General features: G+C 41.8%; 1 protein-coding gene across 1 annotated transcript in view; it reads left to right on the forward strand.

Moving 5' to 3' along the window:
• Nucleotides 1-20,828, forward strand: part of snd1 (staphylococcal nuclease and tudor domain containing 1) — a 289,368-nt gene that overhangs the window by 221,817 nt on the left and 46,723 nt on the right. The window contains exon 18 of the mRNA XM_034673168.1: nucleotides 3,353-3,494. Coding sequence (XP_034529059.1) covers nucleotides 3,353-3,494 — 142 coding nt within the window. The remainder of the gene's footprint in view (nucleotides 1-3,352; nucleotides 3,495-20,828) is intronic.

Here is a 20,828-nt window from a genome sequence, read left to right on the forward strand (position 1 = left end):
ACATAGTCTGCAGGCAAAGGATGTCTAATTAGTTGGCCAAGTGTGGCTACCACTAGCAGAGCTAGCACCACCAGCCTTCACTTCACCTTACAGGTTAATGTCCATATAACTTGTGTCAAGTGGTCAGCCCATGCAGAAGTGTCTAAAAAACGCAGTTCATGGAGCGTCCTCTTGAGGCTGGCTGGAGAAACACCTGAAATCACATAAACAGCCTTTCAAAAAAAGCTGTTAGCGAAAAGAGTCAAGGCCCTCCTCTTGACAACCCTGAATGGTTTGGATTACCAAATGCACACAGCCCTATCTCATTTTTCGAACAAGGCTAACAAGGCAACTGTGTCTTTCCCATCAGTCCTTGTATGTACCGTTCTCTGTGTTACCATGATATCCACACTCAACTCAAAGTCAGAGGTCAACAGGATCCCCTATGGCTGCGCTCAATGTCCAATCCCACCCTAAGCCCACCCACTCACCACCACCCTGAAGGTGCTGCAGTGATGCCCACCGAGCTAATGAATGGTGACACTCTAATCTTTGTAATCCCTAATTGGTGCTGTGGGTTTGATTAGAAGCCAAGCTATGTCTGCACAATTGCAACGAAGGAGGCATGTTTATGACCACACTCTCTTGTGCTCCAGTATTTGTGACCGTGCATATAATGTCTGCATGCGGCCGCGTATGCGTGTGTGTGAAAATAATGCTCCTGCCTGAAAAAAAAAATCCTTGTTGATCTCTGGGTTTACGAAGCGTGGCTGCATTTTCGGTCTTCATTAACCTTGCTCAACCTCAATCCCTAGAATTTCTACCTGCTTTATTTCCTCCTTCCTTTTCCCCCCTCTTCCTTTTTTCTTTTTCTCATTTCTTTTTGCAGTGTTAGCGGGATGAATAATTGAATTTAATTGGGTGGTATGACCCCTGTCTTTTGTTAGCGGGGGATGCAGGGGGCAGCAACACTCATATCTCCGGTCAATTGCATCACTGGTCGCTGTCAGAATTTTTTTTTTTCCCAATGATTTCACTGTTTTTATTTTTTTCTCTTGCGAATTACACTCAATTATTCTCTCTACAGATTCTTGCAACTGTATGTCTCAACATCAGTGAGGTAAAGAGATAATCTGAAGAGACAGCATATCAAAAAAAAAAAAAAAAGGAGGGCCCTGGGTATGATTAGTGAATCCTTAACACTAGCGTAGCTCAGGCAGAGTGCAAAACTTACAACACTAAAACTAGCTACTCTAATTATCTAATAATACCATGCAGTTAAATAATTAGCCAGAACCTAATTGGCTAATATCGCTGCACTGTTAAAAATCTCTCTGCCTCTTTCCCCTCTCTTCCTGTAACCTTTTGAAAAAAACACTTCCCATATAGCCTGCAGAAATGAGCAGTAACAAGCTGTGCTACCGCTGCTGCTGCTGCTGATGCACAAGAAGTTGCAGCGCTGTGGTGCACTTTTTGACTCCTGAGTTTTCCCCTCCCTGTCTCCTCTTGTGGATCTCCCTCCCCTCCGCTCCCTCCGCTCCTTCATCTGCAGGGAGTTGATTATCCGCCTTTCATCCTGGCCGTCTTGTGCCGACTGCACGTGCTCAATACTATTACTGTACTTGAAGCTGTGTACAAACACGCTGCCTTCAGTCCTGACAACCACCCACACTTACCGCCGCATCCCTCTGTTAGCACACACACGCATTTATACGCGTACACACACACCTCCTGACATCCATGCAGTTTGATATGTGGCCCAAGGCGAAGCACTTCTTCCTAATGAGCCTCCTGCCCTCTGTTTCTCCTGGGGAGTTGAAAGAGATCTAACCTTGATGCAGCGGAGAACGGATGTAACCTGCCGACAGATACACACACACACACACACACACACACACACACACACACACACACACACACACACACACACACACACACACACACACACACACACTCTTTGCCACAGTTGTGAGGAACCTCATTGACTATATTATTGTGTTGATTTTGAGCCTTACATAACCTGACTACTAATCCTAAACTCAATGTAACCTTTGACCTGAGACTGAACTCTAAAAAAAAATCCCCTTTTAAGAAGCACAGACTTCCCAGCATGTCGTCACTCTTAAAACTTTTATTAAGACGGATCGTTTTTAGCTTATTTTCTTGAGAGTTATTCAGCTCCTATTATCACTTTCATTTCACCAGAGCAGAATGTTGGATCAGAATATATCTTTTCTATTATTCTCATATCTTCTGTCCTCGATAAGACTGTCAAAATGAAAGATCTTTACATTATCTGCTCTGAATTAAAACAACCCAAGTTCATTATGGGAGTTCAGATGGGGAGAAAGTGTGGCCAGTATCATAAACTAAATTATAAGTGAAAATGTTGCTTATCAATCCAGGTATTGTGGTAAACGCAGTGTATTTGTGTCAAAATCTTCAATCATTTGAGTAAAATCTTGAATTTAGTTACTGTAATATACAGAATATAGCTCCCACCTGTATATAAAAAGCAGTCTTGGGGTCTACCAAAGGGGACAACATGTTTAAACTGCAAACTTTTAGATGGGAGCCATATTAGCCTAGCAGTACTGAAGCTATAACTGACAAAGCAAATGGCCAAGTTTGATTCCAACACTCGGCCCATCTCATTCCCCTCTGTCTTAACTTTATTTCAAGAGAAGTGTCACGTCTGTTTAACTTTTTTTTTCTATTATTCTAATTAGTATTTTTATATTTTTTTATATTTATTTTAGTTAAAAAGTTTGTTTTTATCTATTTAATCCTTTTTTCAGATTTTGAGTGTTTTTTTCCTCCTTTTTTATTTAACTTTATTCTTTTTTTCTATTATTCTAATTAGTATTATTTTTTATATTTATTTTAGTGAAAACAATTTTTTTTATTTATTTATTCCTTTTGCAGATTTTAAGTGTTTTTTTCCTCCTTTTTTTATTTAACTGTATTTGTTTCTGTTATTCTAATTAGTATTTATTTATTTTTTTATATTGATTTTAGTAAAAACTTTTTTTTACTTTTTTTCAGATTTTGAGTGTTTTTTTTCTCCTTTTTTTAATGAAAATGTGTTATTTATATAATATTTATTTTAGATCTGCCTCTGAGTCTCATAGCTGCATTGTGTTTTTGTGGCGTGTTGGCTGAGTTCAATAATAAAAAAAAATTGAGCCCCAAAATATTAAAAAATAAGTCTTAAAAGCGTGTCTTATGCAGCACATTTTACGGTAGCTGTATATTCTGTCACACTGTTTTTACGAGGATTTTCTTTTTTTGCTTCTGAGCTGCAAAAAAGTAAAAATTTGCAGCATCTGTTTTAGTTGCTGATCTGTGTCTGTCATATTTCTGTGTTTTGTAGGTCTGGGCCAACTACGAGGAGAAACCAGTCGAAGAGGTCGTGCAGGTATCAGAGGAGAAGGAACGAGTGCCCAACTACAGAGCAGTATACGTCACCGAAATCAGTGACAACCTGCACTTCTACGCCCAGGACGTCGAGACAGGTACTTGTGATTGTGAAAGAAAGAAACAAGTGTGTTCGTCAGATACACGCAAAACTTAACATGACACACACAGGTAGATCAAATGTGAGTCACTCAAAGTTAGAATGGCAGACGCAACATGCTACATTTCTTCATGCTACAGCCGGGATTTCATCATCCCGTGCAATCCGACGTACAACACCAGCAGCGATCTCTCTGGGGTGCGAGCAGTGGCTCTTACTTTTTATTCTCTTTTAACACACACTGACTTTATGAATGTCAATTATCTGCAGCACTCTGACATTCACCTCCCCCTCCCACCAGCAGAGACAAAACAAAGAGCGTCCCTCTTGTTATTACTACTGAATGACAGGAATAAATCACAGCGTCCCTTCATGTCACAAGTGACAGCGGGGAGGGAAAAGTTGGGAGATGGGAAAACTAACAATCCCTGTTGTTCCTGCATGGCTTCTGCCTCTGACAAGCCGTTTGCACCTATATACGTATGTGTGTGTGTTTTCTGTTTTGCGCTGGGTAATGGTCCATCTTTTCGGCTGTATACTTAATGAGGCGTCCTCTGCACATCAAAATCAAGGTGTGGGTTTCCTTGTATACATTTATATCTGTTTTTAATTGCAGGTACACACAGCAGCAGTCTAGGCTTTGGGTGGCACTTAGCTTTAGCTTGTATCTCTAATAACATAAGACCAAGATTTGTTGAGCTCTGATAAGAGACAAGAGGAAGAAAATAGTAGAGGCCTTCGCATTCTGCATCAGGTACCGCTCTTAAAGGAGCATCAAAAGTTGATCCAAGCCACCCCTGACACCTTTTGATTCCGCACTTTAATTATTGTCTCACATAGTTCCACATTTAGAAACCCCACAGTCGCAGCGAAACCTGCATCCACAAACTAGCTGGAACAGATCTGAAGCCTCCATGCCAATCATCCTCCCCTTCATCGTCTGCCAGTTTGTGCAAGATCAGAACAGGACACCGAGGTCTCCCTCTCTCAGCCGCCCCTCGCATCTGGTTCCACTGTCAGAGGCCATGAAATCGACTTTGGCCACGTCTTAATTTCCCTCACTGACGTTATTAATTAACCCGACTTTCTTCACTGCCAATCTGAGTCGGAGCATCGCTCACACCATAATAATCCAATCTCCAATGCGAGTGTGGAAAAAGGACTTGGCCATCAGTTGCATTTTGAACTCCCTCTTCTTCTTCTCTTCCCCCCCCCCTTTCCTTGAAACCTCTCGGTGCTCTGAAGTGTGCACAATCTGCTCTTCATCTCATTGCCACAGGCTGTAGATTCAAATCTAAAGCTCTTCCACTCCTCTGGCTACTTCGGCTGCACTCCCCGCAGGTCAAGATTGCTGTTGAGGTTACGCACAAGGTTTCTTTTTTTTTTTATCATTGATCAAAATCACATGTCACTAAAAAAAGGAGGCTGAGATGAACAGTTGCGTGTCACATGTGGGCCCGGAGGCAGGGTTAATGCCTCCAGCATCAGTGTCTGCTGGCAAGGTAAAACATGGAAGAGGAATGTGTGCTTTCTACCTGTCGTATGGAAGGCTGCTAAATCTACTGGGTCTTTCTGGAAACATACGGAGCCACATGAAAGTGAATCAGAGAGTATTCTTAATTGACATTTAGCACACTCCTCTGAAGTTCTGTATGTCTATAAGGGCACCAAGATGCAAAGCATTAATAACTTTCTTCTCAGCAGCAACTTAAGTGTTGCATTTAAAGAAATTGTACACAAACTGCATTTTTTATATTGCTGCTCTCAGTGTATTTTGACAGCGGAGCTGAGTTATTTAATCTTTTCTCATATAAAGGCTTGATTTTTTTAGATGATCCAGCAATGTCGGGGCTTGTTTATTTATTTATTTCCCCCTTTAATTGGCCCGTGTTCCTCCACCGAGAGGCTTACGCACTATTTTTTTCACTTTTTTGAAAAAGTGTTACTCTCAGCAGGGAGGGAAAACCTGACCGGTCCTCACCTCCTGCCTCCCTCTCCCTCTCCCTATCACGTTGTTTGCCCCCTCCCCGCTGCCTCCCTCCGTCTCTCTTTCTCCCTTGGTCTCTTTCATTTTCGCTGACGCCTCCTCAAAGCTACATTAAGTCATACCAGCCCCTTTGAGAGCACATCAAAGTGTTAGGGCCTGTAAAATCATACGGGCTGAGTGCTTTGCAATATCATTACATGTTTCACACACACAGACACACACACGCCTCTCCTTAAATTCTGAAGTGAAGGAATTAATATGCTCAGATAAGCTTGGGAGCAGAAGCTGACTTTCATAAATATGCCTGTGATTGCAACTTATGACAACATAACACTCCATAGAAAGTGTGTGAGTGGTTATAATGGGCATGTAAAATAGATGTTAATGTGTCCTGATCGCCTTGTGTGGATCACTTTGGCCTCACCAATTAACACTGAACAAATAAAGACTTTCAAGAACAAAGTGAAGGCTTTAATTTATATACAGTGAAAATTGACAATAAAAACCTTTGAATCTTGATCTTTGAATAATGTATAGTTAGGAGGTAGGGATCTTCGTGTTGGGATCTTGTCCCATACCTGCCTGCTTACCATACATTATCCCACACATTACCCAGCTACTAACTTAAAATACAAACACCCTGGCAGAAAAACCTTGTTTGAAGGATTATTTTATTTATCTAAAATGATTTATGTTTACAGTTTTGAAAATAGTCCCAGTGATTCCATGGCATTGGATTCTTATCCGGACGTTGTGGTTTATTTAACATCCTCAAACTGTCCTCATTCATCTCTCCTCTTCTTCTGAGCTCAGCTGGTGACACACCTTTAAAAATAAACAAGGCAAATGTCACAACTAGGGATATGTGATATTATCAGCTGATATTGACTTAAAAATGTAATATCAGGAATTATCTGTATCAGGCTTTTATAACCAATGTTTGCTCGGCAGGCTTTAGCAATTCCGAGCCTGCATGAACGCAGCATGGAGCGTTTACAGACGGGCTCTTGATGATGTATGACAACAACAACAACAACAACACGCTAGACTCGTGGGTTGATAACCGTGGCTAACAAGCTTGCTCGCCCGGTGCATGAGATATCCGTGGTTTGGAACTATATCCAAGTGTCACCTTTTTTCCATAACTTAAGTTGAAGTTGTTCTCTTATTTTGCACAAACAGTGTGTACATTTGGAAAGCCATGTTGCATTTATGTATGCATCCAGTGGGGCATAACAATACAATTAGGCATAATGTGTTAATTCCACAATAGGAGATATGTTATGTCGTTACCAAACAGTTTTGGTGTAAAAAGCCTGAATATATCGGGGGATATCAGTATCGGAAATTAAGAGTTGGATAGTATCACATATCGAGCATCCCTAGTCACACCTTTAACTCTGCTAATATTGTCACCACTGCTCATGGTTTAAATTTCTTTGTCGCAATCGGTGCCTTAAAGTTGCTGTGGCTAATATTGCTAGAAAGGATCTAAAATGAAAAATCTGTAGCCTGATGATTAAGCATACTAACCCAAACTAACGTTTTGGCCACATTGTTTTGATGCTAACGGAAAAGGTTTTACCTCACCTGACGGTGTACGGTGTCAACAAGCAGAAGTAAAATGTGTCGGAAATCTTTTCCAAGGATAGATTTGACATGTGGTATGATCAACATAACATCGGACATAACTGCAGTTCATCGAGGATCCGCTTGAGGCTGGCTCCGGAAGTAACGGAAATCACATCAAACCAATTAAAAAAAGACGAACTTTGCAGCAGAAATAAACATGTTTACAGCCTGGTCCAAAAAACGAGTGTAGTCTGGATAGCTAATTTCTTGGCACACACTGTATGGGGGGGTGAATTTATTTGTAACGCGGCAATTTCGAAGATATTGAGATTACTAGTCTTGAGTCCAATGAGAGGCACAGCTGACTGCGGGCACACTGTAGCTGTTGGCGAGGAGGCTCAAAGCCCGCCTCTATGTCACAATCACTCGACAGCAGCAATATGGCTGCCGTCGATGATTGGCCTCGAAACAGCTCTTCAGAAACAGATGGGTGACATCACGGATCCTACATCCATATTTTATACAGTCTATGGGTGTGATCAGTTTGCCTCTGGCATTGCTCATGTTCGTGAAAGTTAATAACCATTGTCAAGAGGTTTTGAACAATCAGAATACAGCATCTCACACAGTCGGAGGATCAGTAAGAGAGCTGCGTACTAATATACAATAGGTAAACCCATTTCTTAGCAGATCAGTGCAGTTTCAAATAATACTCTGACACTGTATGACCTGACATGATGATGCTGTTTTGAGGATATTCATGCAGTCCAAATCTGACCTCCTTAGACCCACGTTTTCCTCCTCTCGTGTCGCCGCTTGACAGTGTAAAACTACAGACTATTTTTAGTCTGCGTTTTTGGCAGCCGGTGCCACAACTCCATTTGCCAGATGGAGCAAACACTTTCATGGAGTACTCCTTAACCACCCTAGCACGCGTTTCAACATGGAGTTTAATCCTAACCGCCCGCCCCTCCTCCCCTCGTGGCTCAACTCTTGTTTGATGTTCGGTTTTGGAAACCAGGGATGGCCCCCTCTCTGAGAGTAACCTGAGCGAGACGATAAAACTATACGGCCCCGGCTTTGCTTCTATCATCAAAATGATGATAGGTGCAAGCCCATTTACTTAACTTGAATAATCCAGCGCTTTTTATTGTGGGTGTAAAAATTGAATTGTAGAAGGTAGGTGTATTTTTAGCCGCAAAAAAAAAGGAGATTAAAATACAGCAGGGACTGGCACAGAGTCATTTTTCTGTCTGCAGTTAAGCACCATTTGTTCAAACCGTTGCTCCAGTAAGATAAGTTGAACTTAATTGATTGGATGTAGGAAAATTAAAGTGTCTCAGCAGCGAGGAGGAAGAAATAGTGGTAGAATCCTTACAATAAAGAGCAAAGGGTGGAGACGAGTGTTAAGAATGTGAGTGAGAAAAGAAAGTAAGAATTTGAACCTTAGTAACAACGACCCCATTTTTAAAAAAGCCTATTTTAAAAGGAATTGATCTTTTACAGTAAAATAAAGAACAAAAATTACATACAGTGTGCTTTAAGTCATTAATATTTAGATGCTTTTTCCAAACCATTAGCCCTGTGGTAGTTACGGCTACCCAGCAGGCCGGGGTCTCTTTATTATTTATTGTGGTCCGCTGAGGGCAGCAGTGATTGAAAAGGCTATCTTGCTGTTGTTGCACTTAAATAAACAAACGTAGGCCCCCGTGAAGTAATCTTCATGCTGTTATCTACTAAGTGATTCTCATATTTTATGGAGAGAATGCACTTTGTAATATCTTTTATTCTCTGGGGGTCCCTAAGCGCTCTGTATTTTACCCCTTTTCCCGTTTTAATTATTCACATTTAATTACTCTTAAGTGTGGGGTTTTCTCGTATACGGATATCTTAACACAGGCTCGATAAGTGATTAATTCCACATTTGGAATGGGCTTTTCCAAGTCACTGAGAAGCTTGAGGGATTGCACTCTTTAATCCTCAGTTTATTTTAAGGCTCTTTATCTGTTGCTGTATGCGTTTATCTCTCATTGTCTCATTTTTCTCCCTGCACACATTGTCTCGTCCGTACTGCTTTCTCTCTATTTTCCCCTTCGCTGTGTTTTCCTTGTGTGTGTTGCTCTCACTCTCTCTCTCCAGAGGCTATATGTAATTACTGTCAGAGGGGGACCTGCATAGATCTGTGTGACCTTGGACACTAAAAGACAGAGGCCACTCTAGGCGCAGGGGGAGGAAGTGACTCTGTGCGGCACACTGTTGTTGCTTTGCCACTATACTGGAGAGTCCACATAATTAAAAACGTGCTAAATATAGCTCCCCAAGTCTTTATGGATGTGCGGCTGTAATGATTGCAACCTGAGTATTTGATGCTGCACCACAGTTTTCCTTTTTTTTTTTTTTTAAATAAAAGACATTAAGTGCAGGGGTATTAGTCTTCTTAAAAACTCATAAGCTGTGCCCCAATTTCATGGTACATGCTAGTTTCGGAGGGTTTAGAAAGAGCTGGAGAGATGAATATGTTGGCCTGATAAGCAGCAAATAATTGCTTCTTCTAGAGATATCGGGACCTAATTTTAAAACAAAGCACCAACCACAAAGCCTCGACATATCCAGGAGTTCAACTCTAAAATGTGTTGCTCAATACACCTTCTTGCTTATCTTGTTTTTGAAGCTCCCAAACTTTGGTAATTAGCCTGGCACTGCTTTACTTTACCAATACACCAATAATAATACCAACAAACACATGATTCCTTGGCCACCATATTGGAAATGCTGACGAAGTCTACTATTCTATTAACCAATTAAAAACTGGTACACACCCACTGGTCGGTCAAATCAGCCTGGGTCCTAATTATGCAATTTTATGCATAACTCTTAGCCTCAATATAAGCAAAATAGGCAATCTAAAGTAACTTACAGTGTGTATGAATTAATTAACCATTACGACCATAGCCATGTAGTTTCAATGGAAAAACAGCAATTTAACATTTGTGTTAATGGGGATTCCTTGGCTTTTGGAGCCAGCCTCAGGTGGACACTCAAGGAGCAACAGTTGTTGCTGTTTGTGCACAGTGCTAGCTTCATATCTCAACTTCTTGACACTTGGGTTCAACATCTTGGTTAAATCCAAGCATTCTTGGTGGGGTCGGCCATCTTGTTTGTTTACATAATAACTCAATCAGAAACAGTCATACCTGACTCCACCGTGTACTTAAATAGCAGTCTGTAAATGCAACACCCTCCAAATATTAGAAGTGTGAAAAAATATCGATACAGCAATATATCACGATACTTTGACCTCCAATATGATATCGATATTTCAACTCTTAATATCGATATTTTTGTAATAATACAAAGTCACATTTTAGCCGAGTTGGAACTAAAATACAACTTCAGTATTTAAAAAACGATGAAGTGGAAAAGTTGTTTTCGATCAATTAGTTTTGACTTAATTTGTCCTTTCAATTTTGAGTAATATTGGGTTATTTACATATACACCATCCCTATTTTTTCCCAGTTCACTGTGTTGAATGTCGCAATATATCACAATATCGTGATATTGTGATACTATCCTATCGTGACTTAAGTATCGTGATGCGTATCGTATTGTGAGGTTCTTGGCAATACTCACCCCTACCAAATATTGGCAAAGTTACCATGGGCTCTTTCTAAATCCCCTTGATTATGTTTTCTTTGAATATGCGCTTAGTTTGATGCATAAATGTCTATCTGTGAGAGTTATTTACAACACACGGACATGTTGAATTCAGACTGCACAGGCTGTCCTGGCCTACAAACTATACCACTGGGCAACAGACCTGCAGGGGTTCCCCCCCCCTCTTGATTTGGACCGCACTATCTTTTCATCTTCATAGGCCTTGATTGCGGGGCCCAATCCTGTCTAGAAAAAAAGAAAAAAAACTCTGCACAACCTGAGCCTCAGCTGCAGCGCAGTCGGTGGTACATCCTGTCTGCTGGTTGTCACCTGGCACCCATACAGCCTCATAATGAGAGGAGTCGTTCCCCCCAACCAGGTGCCACTCCGTCCACATTATTCACACTTCTACCTTTTACACATAGCAGCTGTTCATCACCTAATGAAGCTGGACCCGGCCAGAGATGGAGCATGGCAGGCAGCGAGCTGCTCTGCCTCTGGCCACACTTCAAACCAGGACTTCTTTTTTTTTCTCTGTCTTTTGAAATTGAAGTCTGTTACTTTGAACTGTAACATTTCAATCTTATTTTTCTTATGTATGGAGCTTCTCATGACTGCCAATGCAAATTGTCATATTGGCTTGTTTATTTGTTCCCTGTTTGTGTTGGTGTCCTTTTAAATGTACGCTCTCCCACACATTGATGTCTTAAGCAAACATGGCCTCCATACAGTGATTTAACATTAACACTGCATCAAAATCTTCCCTTTTAATACCAACTTATTCTATTGAACCTAGGCAACTGGACACCTTTATGCTTCTATTCAAGGTGCTGATTTCAATACGAACACATGAGAATTTTACAGCATTTAATATTTATCAGGGTGAGTGGCCTGCTAATTGGATGTCATGTCAAGGCAGCCAAGAGATGGTAAGTTAATACAATAGAGCTTCATAAAAACATTAAGAACCGGTGCCTGAGCTAAGTTATAATTTCATTATTTCTCTGGATAACATATCTTTGCGTGACATTGTAGGTATCAAGCCAAAGTCAGTCAGAGGTTGAGATAATTAACTCATATGCCAGAGCAGTTATGAAACACCTCCAAAAAAGAAGCACTGGAGGAAGTAATTTTTTGTTCGTCATGTTGTCACTTCTTTGTTGAACAATCTATTTAAAAGAAAGGAGTAAAGGGGGTGTGATGTAATGGACACATTAACTCATAATTCAATGTAGAGACAAAAGAAATGTAACAAAGGGTTTAATGTGACAGTTGTATCAATGATTATGTCGGGTAGTTTAATGACTCCATCACAGAAGAGGTGAATGGCTCAAATTGCATTGGCTTGAATGTGGATGCAACCATCACAAAGATTAAGCTGCTTGTCTGCGGCACCACATTAGATTTAGATTATCCTTGCATTCCTACTAGTAAAGGCAGATACATGTATAGATTTTTTTTTTTTTTTATTTTCACATTTTTCAAAAATGCAAGTACACAGAGACATAAGACAAAAAAATAACAGACATAGGAAAGATAAGATACAATATAATAGGAGACACCACAACACTGGACATGACACTGGAGGGGGTACATGGTATTTCATAACCAATTCATGATGGGTGAGTTCAGATACACAATGAAACATCTAGGAGGCTGAATAGCTTTTATAACAGTATCAGGTAGACAACAATACGGAAGAGTCTCCTTGCAGAGGACCATGAACACAGATAAATACAGTACAAAGCTCTTAACCCAGACCTCGGTCAAAGTCTTTTAAGAGACCAGCAGCTCTCTCCATATTTAGCAGGTCAAGGTAATCCTCAAGCCAAGAGTCCTTCATGAAGCATGCTGGCTTTTGCTCCTTCCAGTTAAGAAGAATCAGTCTTTTAACCGAAAGGTACCAAAGGGCCCAAAGCCCTGACAGCAGGGCTAGTTTTAGTCTGGGGCTTATAGCCCAAAATGCAAACAGAAGGGGAGAAGGGAAGAACAGTATGCAAAAATCCTGTCATGACAGCATGCACTTCTGACCACAAGAACTTAACAGCAGGACACTCCCATAGCAAATTGTAGTAATGAGCCACGATGGCCACAGTTAAACCAACATAAAGCAGAGGCATTATGTATAGAGTTTTGTAGTGCAGCTTAAAGAATTGGAATATTGGGAAATGGTAGTTGTCTTTTTTATTTTGGTATGGCATGGATGTGATCAGCCTTCATCTCATCTGTATTTTTGTGTCTGTTGATCCTCATCTTCTCATGACGATCCAGCATAGTTTCTCCATGAGGTCCAAGTAAACCGACTTGGCAGGCCAATCAAGCAAACCATTTGGTAGGAGTTTTGGCGCTGTGGGAAGGTGCTAAATCCTGCTGACAAAGGAAATCAGCTTCTCCATAAATCTTGTCAGTGGAAGGATGTAGTGCTCTAAAATCCCCTGGTGGATGTCTGCGTTGACTTTGGACTTGATAAAACACAGTGGGGCCAACACCAGCAGATGACATGGCACCCTAAAGCTTCACAGACTGCTGGAACTTCACTATGGGCATCAGACATCTTGGATTCTGTGCCTCTTCACTAGTCCTCCAGATTTAAGGACCTTGATTTCCAAATGAAATGAAGAATTGATCTTCATCTGAAAAGAGGACTTTGGAGCACTGAGCAACAGTACAGTTCTTCGCCCCCCTTTAGGTAACACTCTCATGACATTGTCTCGGGTTCAGGATTGGTTCCCTAAAGATGGCCGTACATTGCGAATCAACTTCACTCAACTGGACTTGACAATGCCCTCAAGGCTGTCGTCCTTTGTTGCTTGGGCACCTTGTCCTACAGTCCTTTCCCCTTCCAGTCAACTTGCCATTAGCATGATTTGATGCAGCGCTGTACAAGCAGCCAGCCCTTTCAGCAAAGACCCTCTGAGGCTTAACCTCTTTGTGGAGGGTGTTGATGATGGTCTTCTTGACAACTGTCAGTCTGCCCAGCGACTGAGGTCGCATGCACCAAACTGGATCAAGAGATACATGTGACTTTACCTGTTTGAGTTACAATCTGCACTAACACCAAATGAAATATTCCAATTCTTTAAGATCTTTTTTAAAAACTATTATATTGAGACAATGATTATTAAAGTAAGATAGAAAATGTGAGTCTAGAAAATATCACATTTTCAGTTTCATAAAAAAAAGGGAATTATAGATTTTTTTTCATAGTATTCTAATTATTCGAGCTGCACTTGTTTATTTGGCCATTTAGCTTTTATGCCATGTTTTATTTGAATATGCAAAAATCCATGTTGCAGTGGAGTTAAACCAAACACCTTCAGTGTAATGTAGGAAGTAAAAGAAAAGGGAAAGTTGCCCTCGAAGTAGCTGCCGTCGTGGCTTCGTTTTACTTTCCCAGCTCCCTGATCCCACAGCAGATACAATATTTAGAGGTCAGACCCTCCCCGCATTATCTCCCGCCTCCCTTGGCATTCATTATTAAATCAGATACGCACCTTTAGCTTCTAAAAGGTCAGCTCACCTGTCGCTCTGAGGCAGGCTGCTTTTGATTTTCAGGCGGAAAATAAGCGTCTCCGTCCACATTCCTCACCATCCCAGCGAGCATGATTTGCACTAATGTCAACTTGTGGGTCTATTACCTAAAACTGAACGGCTGAATGACACTTTTCGCAGCGGTGAGCCACTTATGGATCCAAATGGGGTTCTCTTCAGAATTGGCCCCGGTTGTGCCCCTGCTTTGTCCCTCCCCCACCCTCCCTCCCTAATGTTGCAAGAGGCCATCTTCTGAAAATATCTGGAGTCCTTACAATCAAAGCAGGACATTAGCTGAAGTCAATGAGGCTCGACAGGTGGCAAGAGAGAGGAGCAGGAGAGACGGATGCAAAAAGAGAGAGCCACAGATGCTGTCTCTGTTTAGATTTTTTTCTGTGATGGCTTTTCCAATTACAGAAACGGTAATTTGCTGTAAAAGGCTCCACACTGCCGGGAAGGGGAGAATGGAATGGGGTAATTGCTGGTGGAAGTGGGGAGGGGGTATGGCACGCGATATAATCCATATCACTCTCCAGTGGGAGGGGAGCAGCATTAGTCAAGCAAAGGGGATCATTTGTTTTTTATAGTGGCCTCCCTCAGCGCTGGGCAGATGCTGACACCACTTTAAACATCACTCAGGAACGTGAGGAAATGGCCCTTCTCTTGTCTTAGCTCCCTGATTGTCGCACTGTCTCTTCAGAAAAACATGCCGAATATCCCCCCGGGTGAGCACCGCTTCTTTGTTGACCAACCACGGGGGGCAATGGACTCAGAAACAGCTGTGTGTGTGTGTTTCCTTACACACAAATGCATGCCTCCCTAGCCAGTACGTACTGTACCCAGCCAGCGTGTGTGATGTTGTTTGTCATTGCAAACTTTTTCCCTTTGAAGTGCTGCTTGCATGTCCTGAAACGCAGCCCATTCCTCTACCCCAGAGGATAAAGCCCCTGTCCACACCTCATGCATATTTAACACTGCGAACAAACAGGTGAGCAGAAGCACAAAGCTCTGCTCAGATGGTGGATGATGCACCGTCCGTGTGTTTCATACAGGTTTTATTTTTTTTGACCAGGCAGCCCTGCAAACAGCAAAGGCTCTGCAGTATTTTCCAGTGTTGCAGTGAAAAACTGTCAATGCCTTCCTTTTTTGCCTCGCCAATTAAAGCGGATTATAGCCAGGTTTACGTTTCCAGATCTCTTGTTTCCCCGGCAGGTGTCCTTTTCATAGGCGCACTCCACTTTGACTCTTAATTCCTTCATTCTTATAAGCCAGGAAATTAGCACGCTTTCATAAGCAACCGTTGCTCCCTTGGCCTCTGCTTCTGTCATTCTGTGATTATTTACCCCTCTGTGATTTTAATGGCTTTCGTAAACAGCTTAATAGAATTCAGCGAGGCCTTGGGATGCGCTGCGAAAGGGCACATGATTCACTGTTTTCATTGGCTCTTTGTACCCCTCTCTTGTCTCTGCTCACACATCCTGTTCCACAATATAATCAAATACAATCATAACCAACCTGTAAAGCTGTTGCTCCCTTCCTCCTCCTCCTCCTCCTTCCTTCTCCACTCTCTTCTTGTTACACATCTGAACTGCTCTCCCACTCTGCACTGGGCCTTCAGAATGTAATTATATATGATTTACAAACAGCTGCAGCCATAATGGTGTATATACAAATTACAGAAACGAAGGAGAGAGAAAAAACAACAGTAGAATAAAGAGATGAAGACAGAGAGAAATTGGCCAGCATCAGACACAGTCAGTGGTTTGGCTGTTTTTTGGATCATCGCTTTGGCTCTCCCTGCAACACAAAATGAGCACTCACGCTCGACATGGTTTAGCCCTTCTGCACGCAGATATTTAGTTGTCTTTATGCCAGCATTAAATAGGAATTTGCCTTTGTAATGCAGAGTCTCCTGGCTGCACTTCCTCCCTAATGTTCACATTCGCTCAGAATTTCTCTGGGATGCTGCATAAGACTACTCAATTGACCCCAGAGGGCCTAGATTTTCTCTTTGCTCGCCTGCAGAATGTAAAGCTTATTCCAGATTTCTGCCGTCGTGATTGCAGTCAGAGTAATGTCTTTCTTTTATAGTCGCCGTCTATGTGTAATTTCAAATGCCCTGTTTTTTCTCTTCAGTGATATGCATATTTCCGCAAATCATTTTCAGCCCACGCCGTCTGTAGAGGAGCACTCACCTGGACATAAACCTGCACGGCTCCTGATAAAACCCTAACCCCAAATCCAGTTCACCTTTGTCCAAGAAGCCGACACAGCAAATTGGACCTGTAAATCCCAACAGTGGATAATGATAATGCATGAGGCACATCCTGCATACTAAATCAAACACATTCAGACATGGGCTCTATAAGATGCTTAGAAAAGGCTTCAGTTGCTGTTGTGCTGCAAAAAAAGCATCTGTCACAGATATTTTTTAACCCTATCAGTAATCACCCTTTAATATATTGATTACCCTGCATGCATCAGACGCAAATACAATCCGAAATGTAAAAATATGTCTTTTTAAAAGACAGCTCAAAAGTGAAACAGACATTTTTCAAATAAAAAACAAGAAGCAGGCCAGTATTCATTGTCAGTCAGTGGATGGACATAGATTTATTGTTAAAGTGTGACTGGACTTGACTCGGAAGTAATTGAAGTGAGTCCACGGGTCACAGCGGATCATAAATCAGCTTGTTAAAATTGCTGATCCATAACACTGCACTGTCAGTGCCCTCTGTGACTGCATAACCCCAAACAGGGTCCATAAAGAGTGTGGCGTGTATTTCCAAAGCACAAAGAAAACCGAAAAGTATACTTAGTCTGGAAAATACAGGGAGGCCAATTTGATAAAAAAAGCCTGTGGCTAGACATGAAAAAACAAATAATGATTATTTTGTTACATGTTTAATGACAAAAAAGAGCAACCCAGTGAAAAATATGCCATCAGACTGTTCAAGTTGAACAGGGATATGAATCCTTATTCGGTTATACTTGTTTTTCTCAGTTTGACATGTTTTGTCAGAGATCTTGTGAGTCTATACAATTTAAGTTGACTGAGACAAATAGGCAAGACATAATAGGTCATGACACAACACGGCACAACAAGTCACGATATGACATGACACAGCACAACACATGGGGTACTTGTATCTGCCAATACCAAACCAATACCACCTGCCTTATATTGTGTAGGACCCCCTCTAATCAGGTCATGGCCAAAACAGCTCGTACCCAACATGACATGGACTCCATTGAACATCTGAAGGTGTGCTGTGGTATCTGGAACAAGACGTTGGCAGCAGATCCTTTAAGATCCAGGAAGTTGCCTCTATGGATCAGACTTCGTCCAGAGCATCCCATGAATGCTCGATTGGACTAAGATTTGGGGAATCTGGAACCCGACACTCATTGCCGTGTTCCTCCAGGCCACCTTCTTCCATTGCCCTGTAGTCCAGTTCTGATGCTCACATGCCTACTGTAGGCACATTTAGTAGTGGACACCTTTCTATCTGAACCAGCTGTTCTGCCAACAACCAGGTAGCTGTTCTCTTGGATGAAGGACAGCCTTTGATCCTTTCCTTTCCTTTCCTTTCCTTTCCTTTATTCAGATCCCCATTAGCTGCTGCTAACCCAGCAGCTACTCTTCCTGTGGTTCACATAAAACAAACATAACATACAAAATATACATGAAATACAAAACTGAAAATGCAACAAACAGAAAATACAATACAAATGTAAGATATAACAACTGAAAATGCTACAAACATAAGATAGAGAACTTGGTATCAGTGTGCCTTGACCCCTCACGAAAGTGTCTCTGGATCACCTGTTTTCTCTCCTTGGACCACTTTTGGTCGGTACTGACCACTGGGAACACCCAACAAGAGCTCCAGTTTTTGGAGATGCTCTGACCCGGTCATGAAGACATCACAGTTTGGTCCTTGTCAAGGTCGCTAACATCCTTAAGCTTGCCCAGTTTTTCTGGTTCCAACACGGCAACTTTAAGGATGAAGTGTTCACCTGGTGCCGAACATGACCCATCCATCCCATTATCATTCAGATCAGCCACCAGTGGTCATAATGTTATGGCTGATCAGTGTTAGTCAGAGTAGCTTGTTTGGAATCAGAAAGGCCCCCCAAAACGTCCATATCTAGATTACAATTAATGGTTTAGCTAGTCCATTTATGGGCGAATGCTAAAATCATGAGCACTGTCAAATTTGGGTTGCTCTGCAATGTACTTTACAATCCTTGTAGCAGCACCTTGCATTGTGCTTCATTATTAGTTGCCAGACCATGCTATGATAATTAATTGTCTTTTTTTCTTCTACTGCCAGCAGAGACCTGATTGTCGTATCAGATCCTTGTCAGATAACCAGGCCCCCATTCTCCATGTTGCGTGTTAAGATTTTTCCCCTTGTTAATGTATCCAGATAAAAATCCTGCTGTACCATTTACATGAATAAAGTATTCTTAATTAGGTTGGGCTGAGAGGCTCCATCCACTAATGCTCCATGTACATGAGTATACATACATATATATTTATATATAACAGGAAGAAGCCTCTTAAAGCTCATGTGTCATTTATTGGGCTCTCTCTGGACCCAAAGTGGAACATGGCCCAGGAAATTGAAATAAATAAATAAGTGTGAGTGTAAATATACACACATAGAAGCACACACTGGTAGACTGTGAGAGGAGAAGGGAAAGCACACTAACTTTTTTTAATTAGATTAATAAATCAAAGAGGTGGCTGCCTGTGACGGCTGTAGCCCGACGCTATTCCGAACCCGTATCAAGCTGCTGTGGCAAAGCTGGAGCGTAATGATGTAACCACACTGCTTCTTCTTCTTCTTCTTCTTTGTGTGTGTGTGTGTGTGTGTGTGTGTGTTTGTGTTTGTGAGGCGAGTAGTTCGGAAAGCGATTCATCTGACATGTTTTCCAAAAACTGCTTTCTCTACAAAACTCTTAAGAAGCGTCTGTATGTGTATCTGTACTCCCCTCCCTGCATTCATCAGCATTTGGTGTAGTTGTGGGTGGCTACCCATCTGTTTGGACACCCCCCCTTCCACCACCACCACTACCCCCCCCCTTTCCACCACCAGACCCCATCCTCAATCAAACTGAGCTCCTCGCACTCTACATCCCTCCACACTCCTGGCTGCTGTTTTTCTTAAAGTTTGACACCATGCTAATGAAGGTTTGCTGCTGTCTACCGTTGGTTGGCAGCTGCTCGCCTGTCTCGGCGCAGATAACCCTCTGAAAGCTGCATCATTATTTATATTTACTTGTTCTCCAGCAGAATAAATAACATCAGGTGTTAATGACAACTCACCGGAGCAGTATAGAAGAGAGAAGAGGTGTAGCTCTGCACTGCACTGCCTGCAAGCTGTTTGTTTGATAGTACAGAAACATGCATGGTAAGCAGAACTTAATCATCTTAAACACTGGCTGCTTTTACATGCACGAAAGAACCAGAGAATGGATTCACCTTGTTGTTGAATAATCCAAACGGAGGCAAAGACATAGAGGTTTTATTGGCTGGTCAGAGCTTTAAGCTGTTAAAGTGAGAGCGCACAGTGTTTTTGGACGTTCTGAAGTTCTAGAAAAGTTTCCCCGATGACACTCTTAGTCACCGTGTCGTCTTGGACTCAAATTTTCCAGACCATCTCATTCCACCGCCTAAATGTCCATACTTTCCTCCCATTTACTCAGAACCACACACAAGTATATACTTTAGCAGCTTCTTCCATCTCTTGGGTAGCATTTCCTCACATACCCCGAGAAAAATGTCTGTTATTTCCACTAGAAACATTCCCTTTGTACATCCATGCATTTTTTACTAACTACCTTTTTTGAAGGCAGCTTTGAACTTCATGTTTTTAACATTAAAAGTCTTTTCAATACCCTTCACTGCAGATACTTTACCTGGCATTGAATCCTTTTTCTTCTAAAGCATGCAAAACCTCCATTTAAGAAAACATTGTTTGCACAAGGTAAGAAGTCAGGCCTGGATTCCTGGCATCTTAAAGCGAATGGTAGCTACGGAGAGCAAAATGCGAAACATATCAAAACTGTGAGGCAAATACAAAACTAAGTCAACATACTCTTCCCCTTTATATGCATGCGGTTTGACATGCTCCATAACTCAGGACCCCGGCGCTCCCACATAACCTCCTCCAGGTGGTAGATCAGCGAAAATGGCCTCTTAAAAAAAAAAAAACCCACACACGAGATTTCATGTGGGCCACTTAACTAAACTGGCTGCTGTAATTGCCTCCGTGCACTTCACACCTGCAGCCATAGACACACATGCGTAAACATACTGGGCCATACACAAACAAATATACACCACACAAACATCAGAAAGTGGCTCTCTTCGAGATGTGCGTATTTTACGGCACTCATAATTAGCTCCCCAATTGCATCAGATGGGTGCAAATCAGGCTGCCACTTACAGCAGTCATTAAATCCATGGAGCACTGACTCACTATCTGATTTCTGTAACTCCCACCATATTGACAAGTCAGACTCTCGCCTCGAATCCACCATAATAGGTTTGCGGGACATGATATAATGGCGTACAC

Source organism: Notolabrus celidotus, chromosome 21 (assembly GCF_009762535.1).
Source record: "Notolabrus celidotus isolate fNotCel1 chromosome 21, fNotCel1.pri, whole genome shotgun sequence".
In the NCBI taxonomy this organism is placed as follows: domain Eukaryota; kingdom Metazoa; phylum Chordata; class Actinopteri; order Labriformes; family Labridae; genus Notolabrus; species Notolabrus celidotus.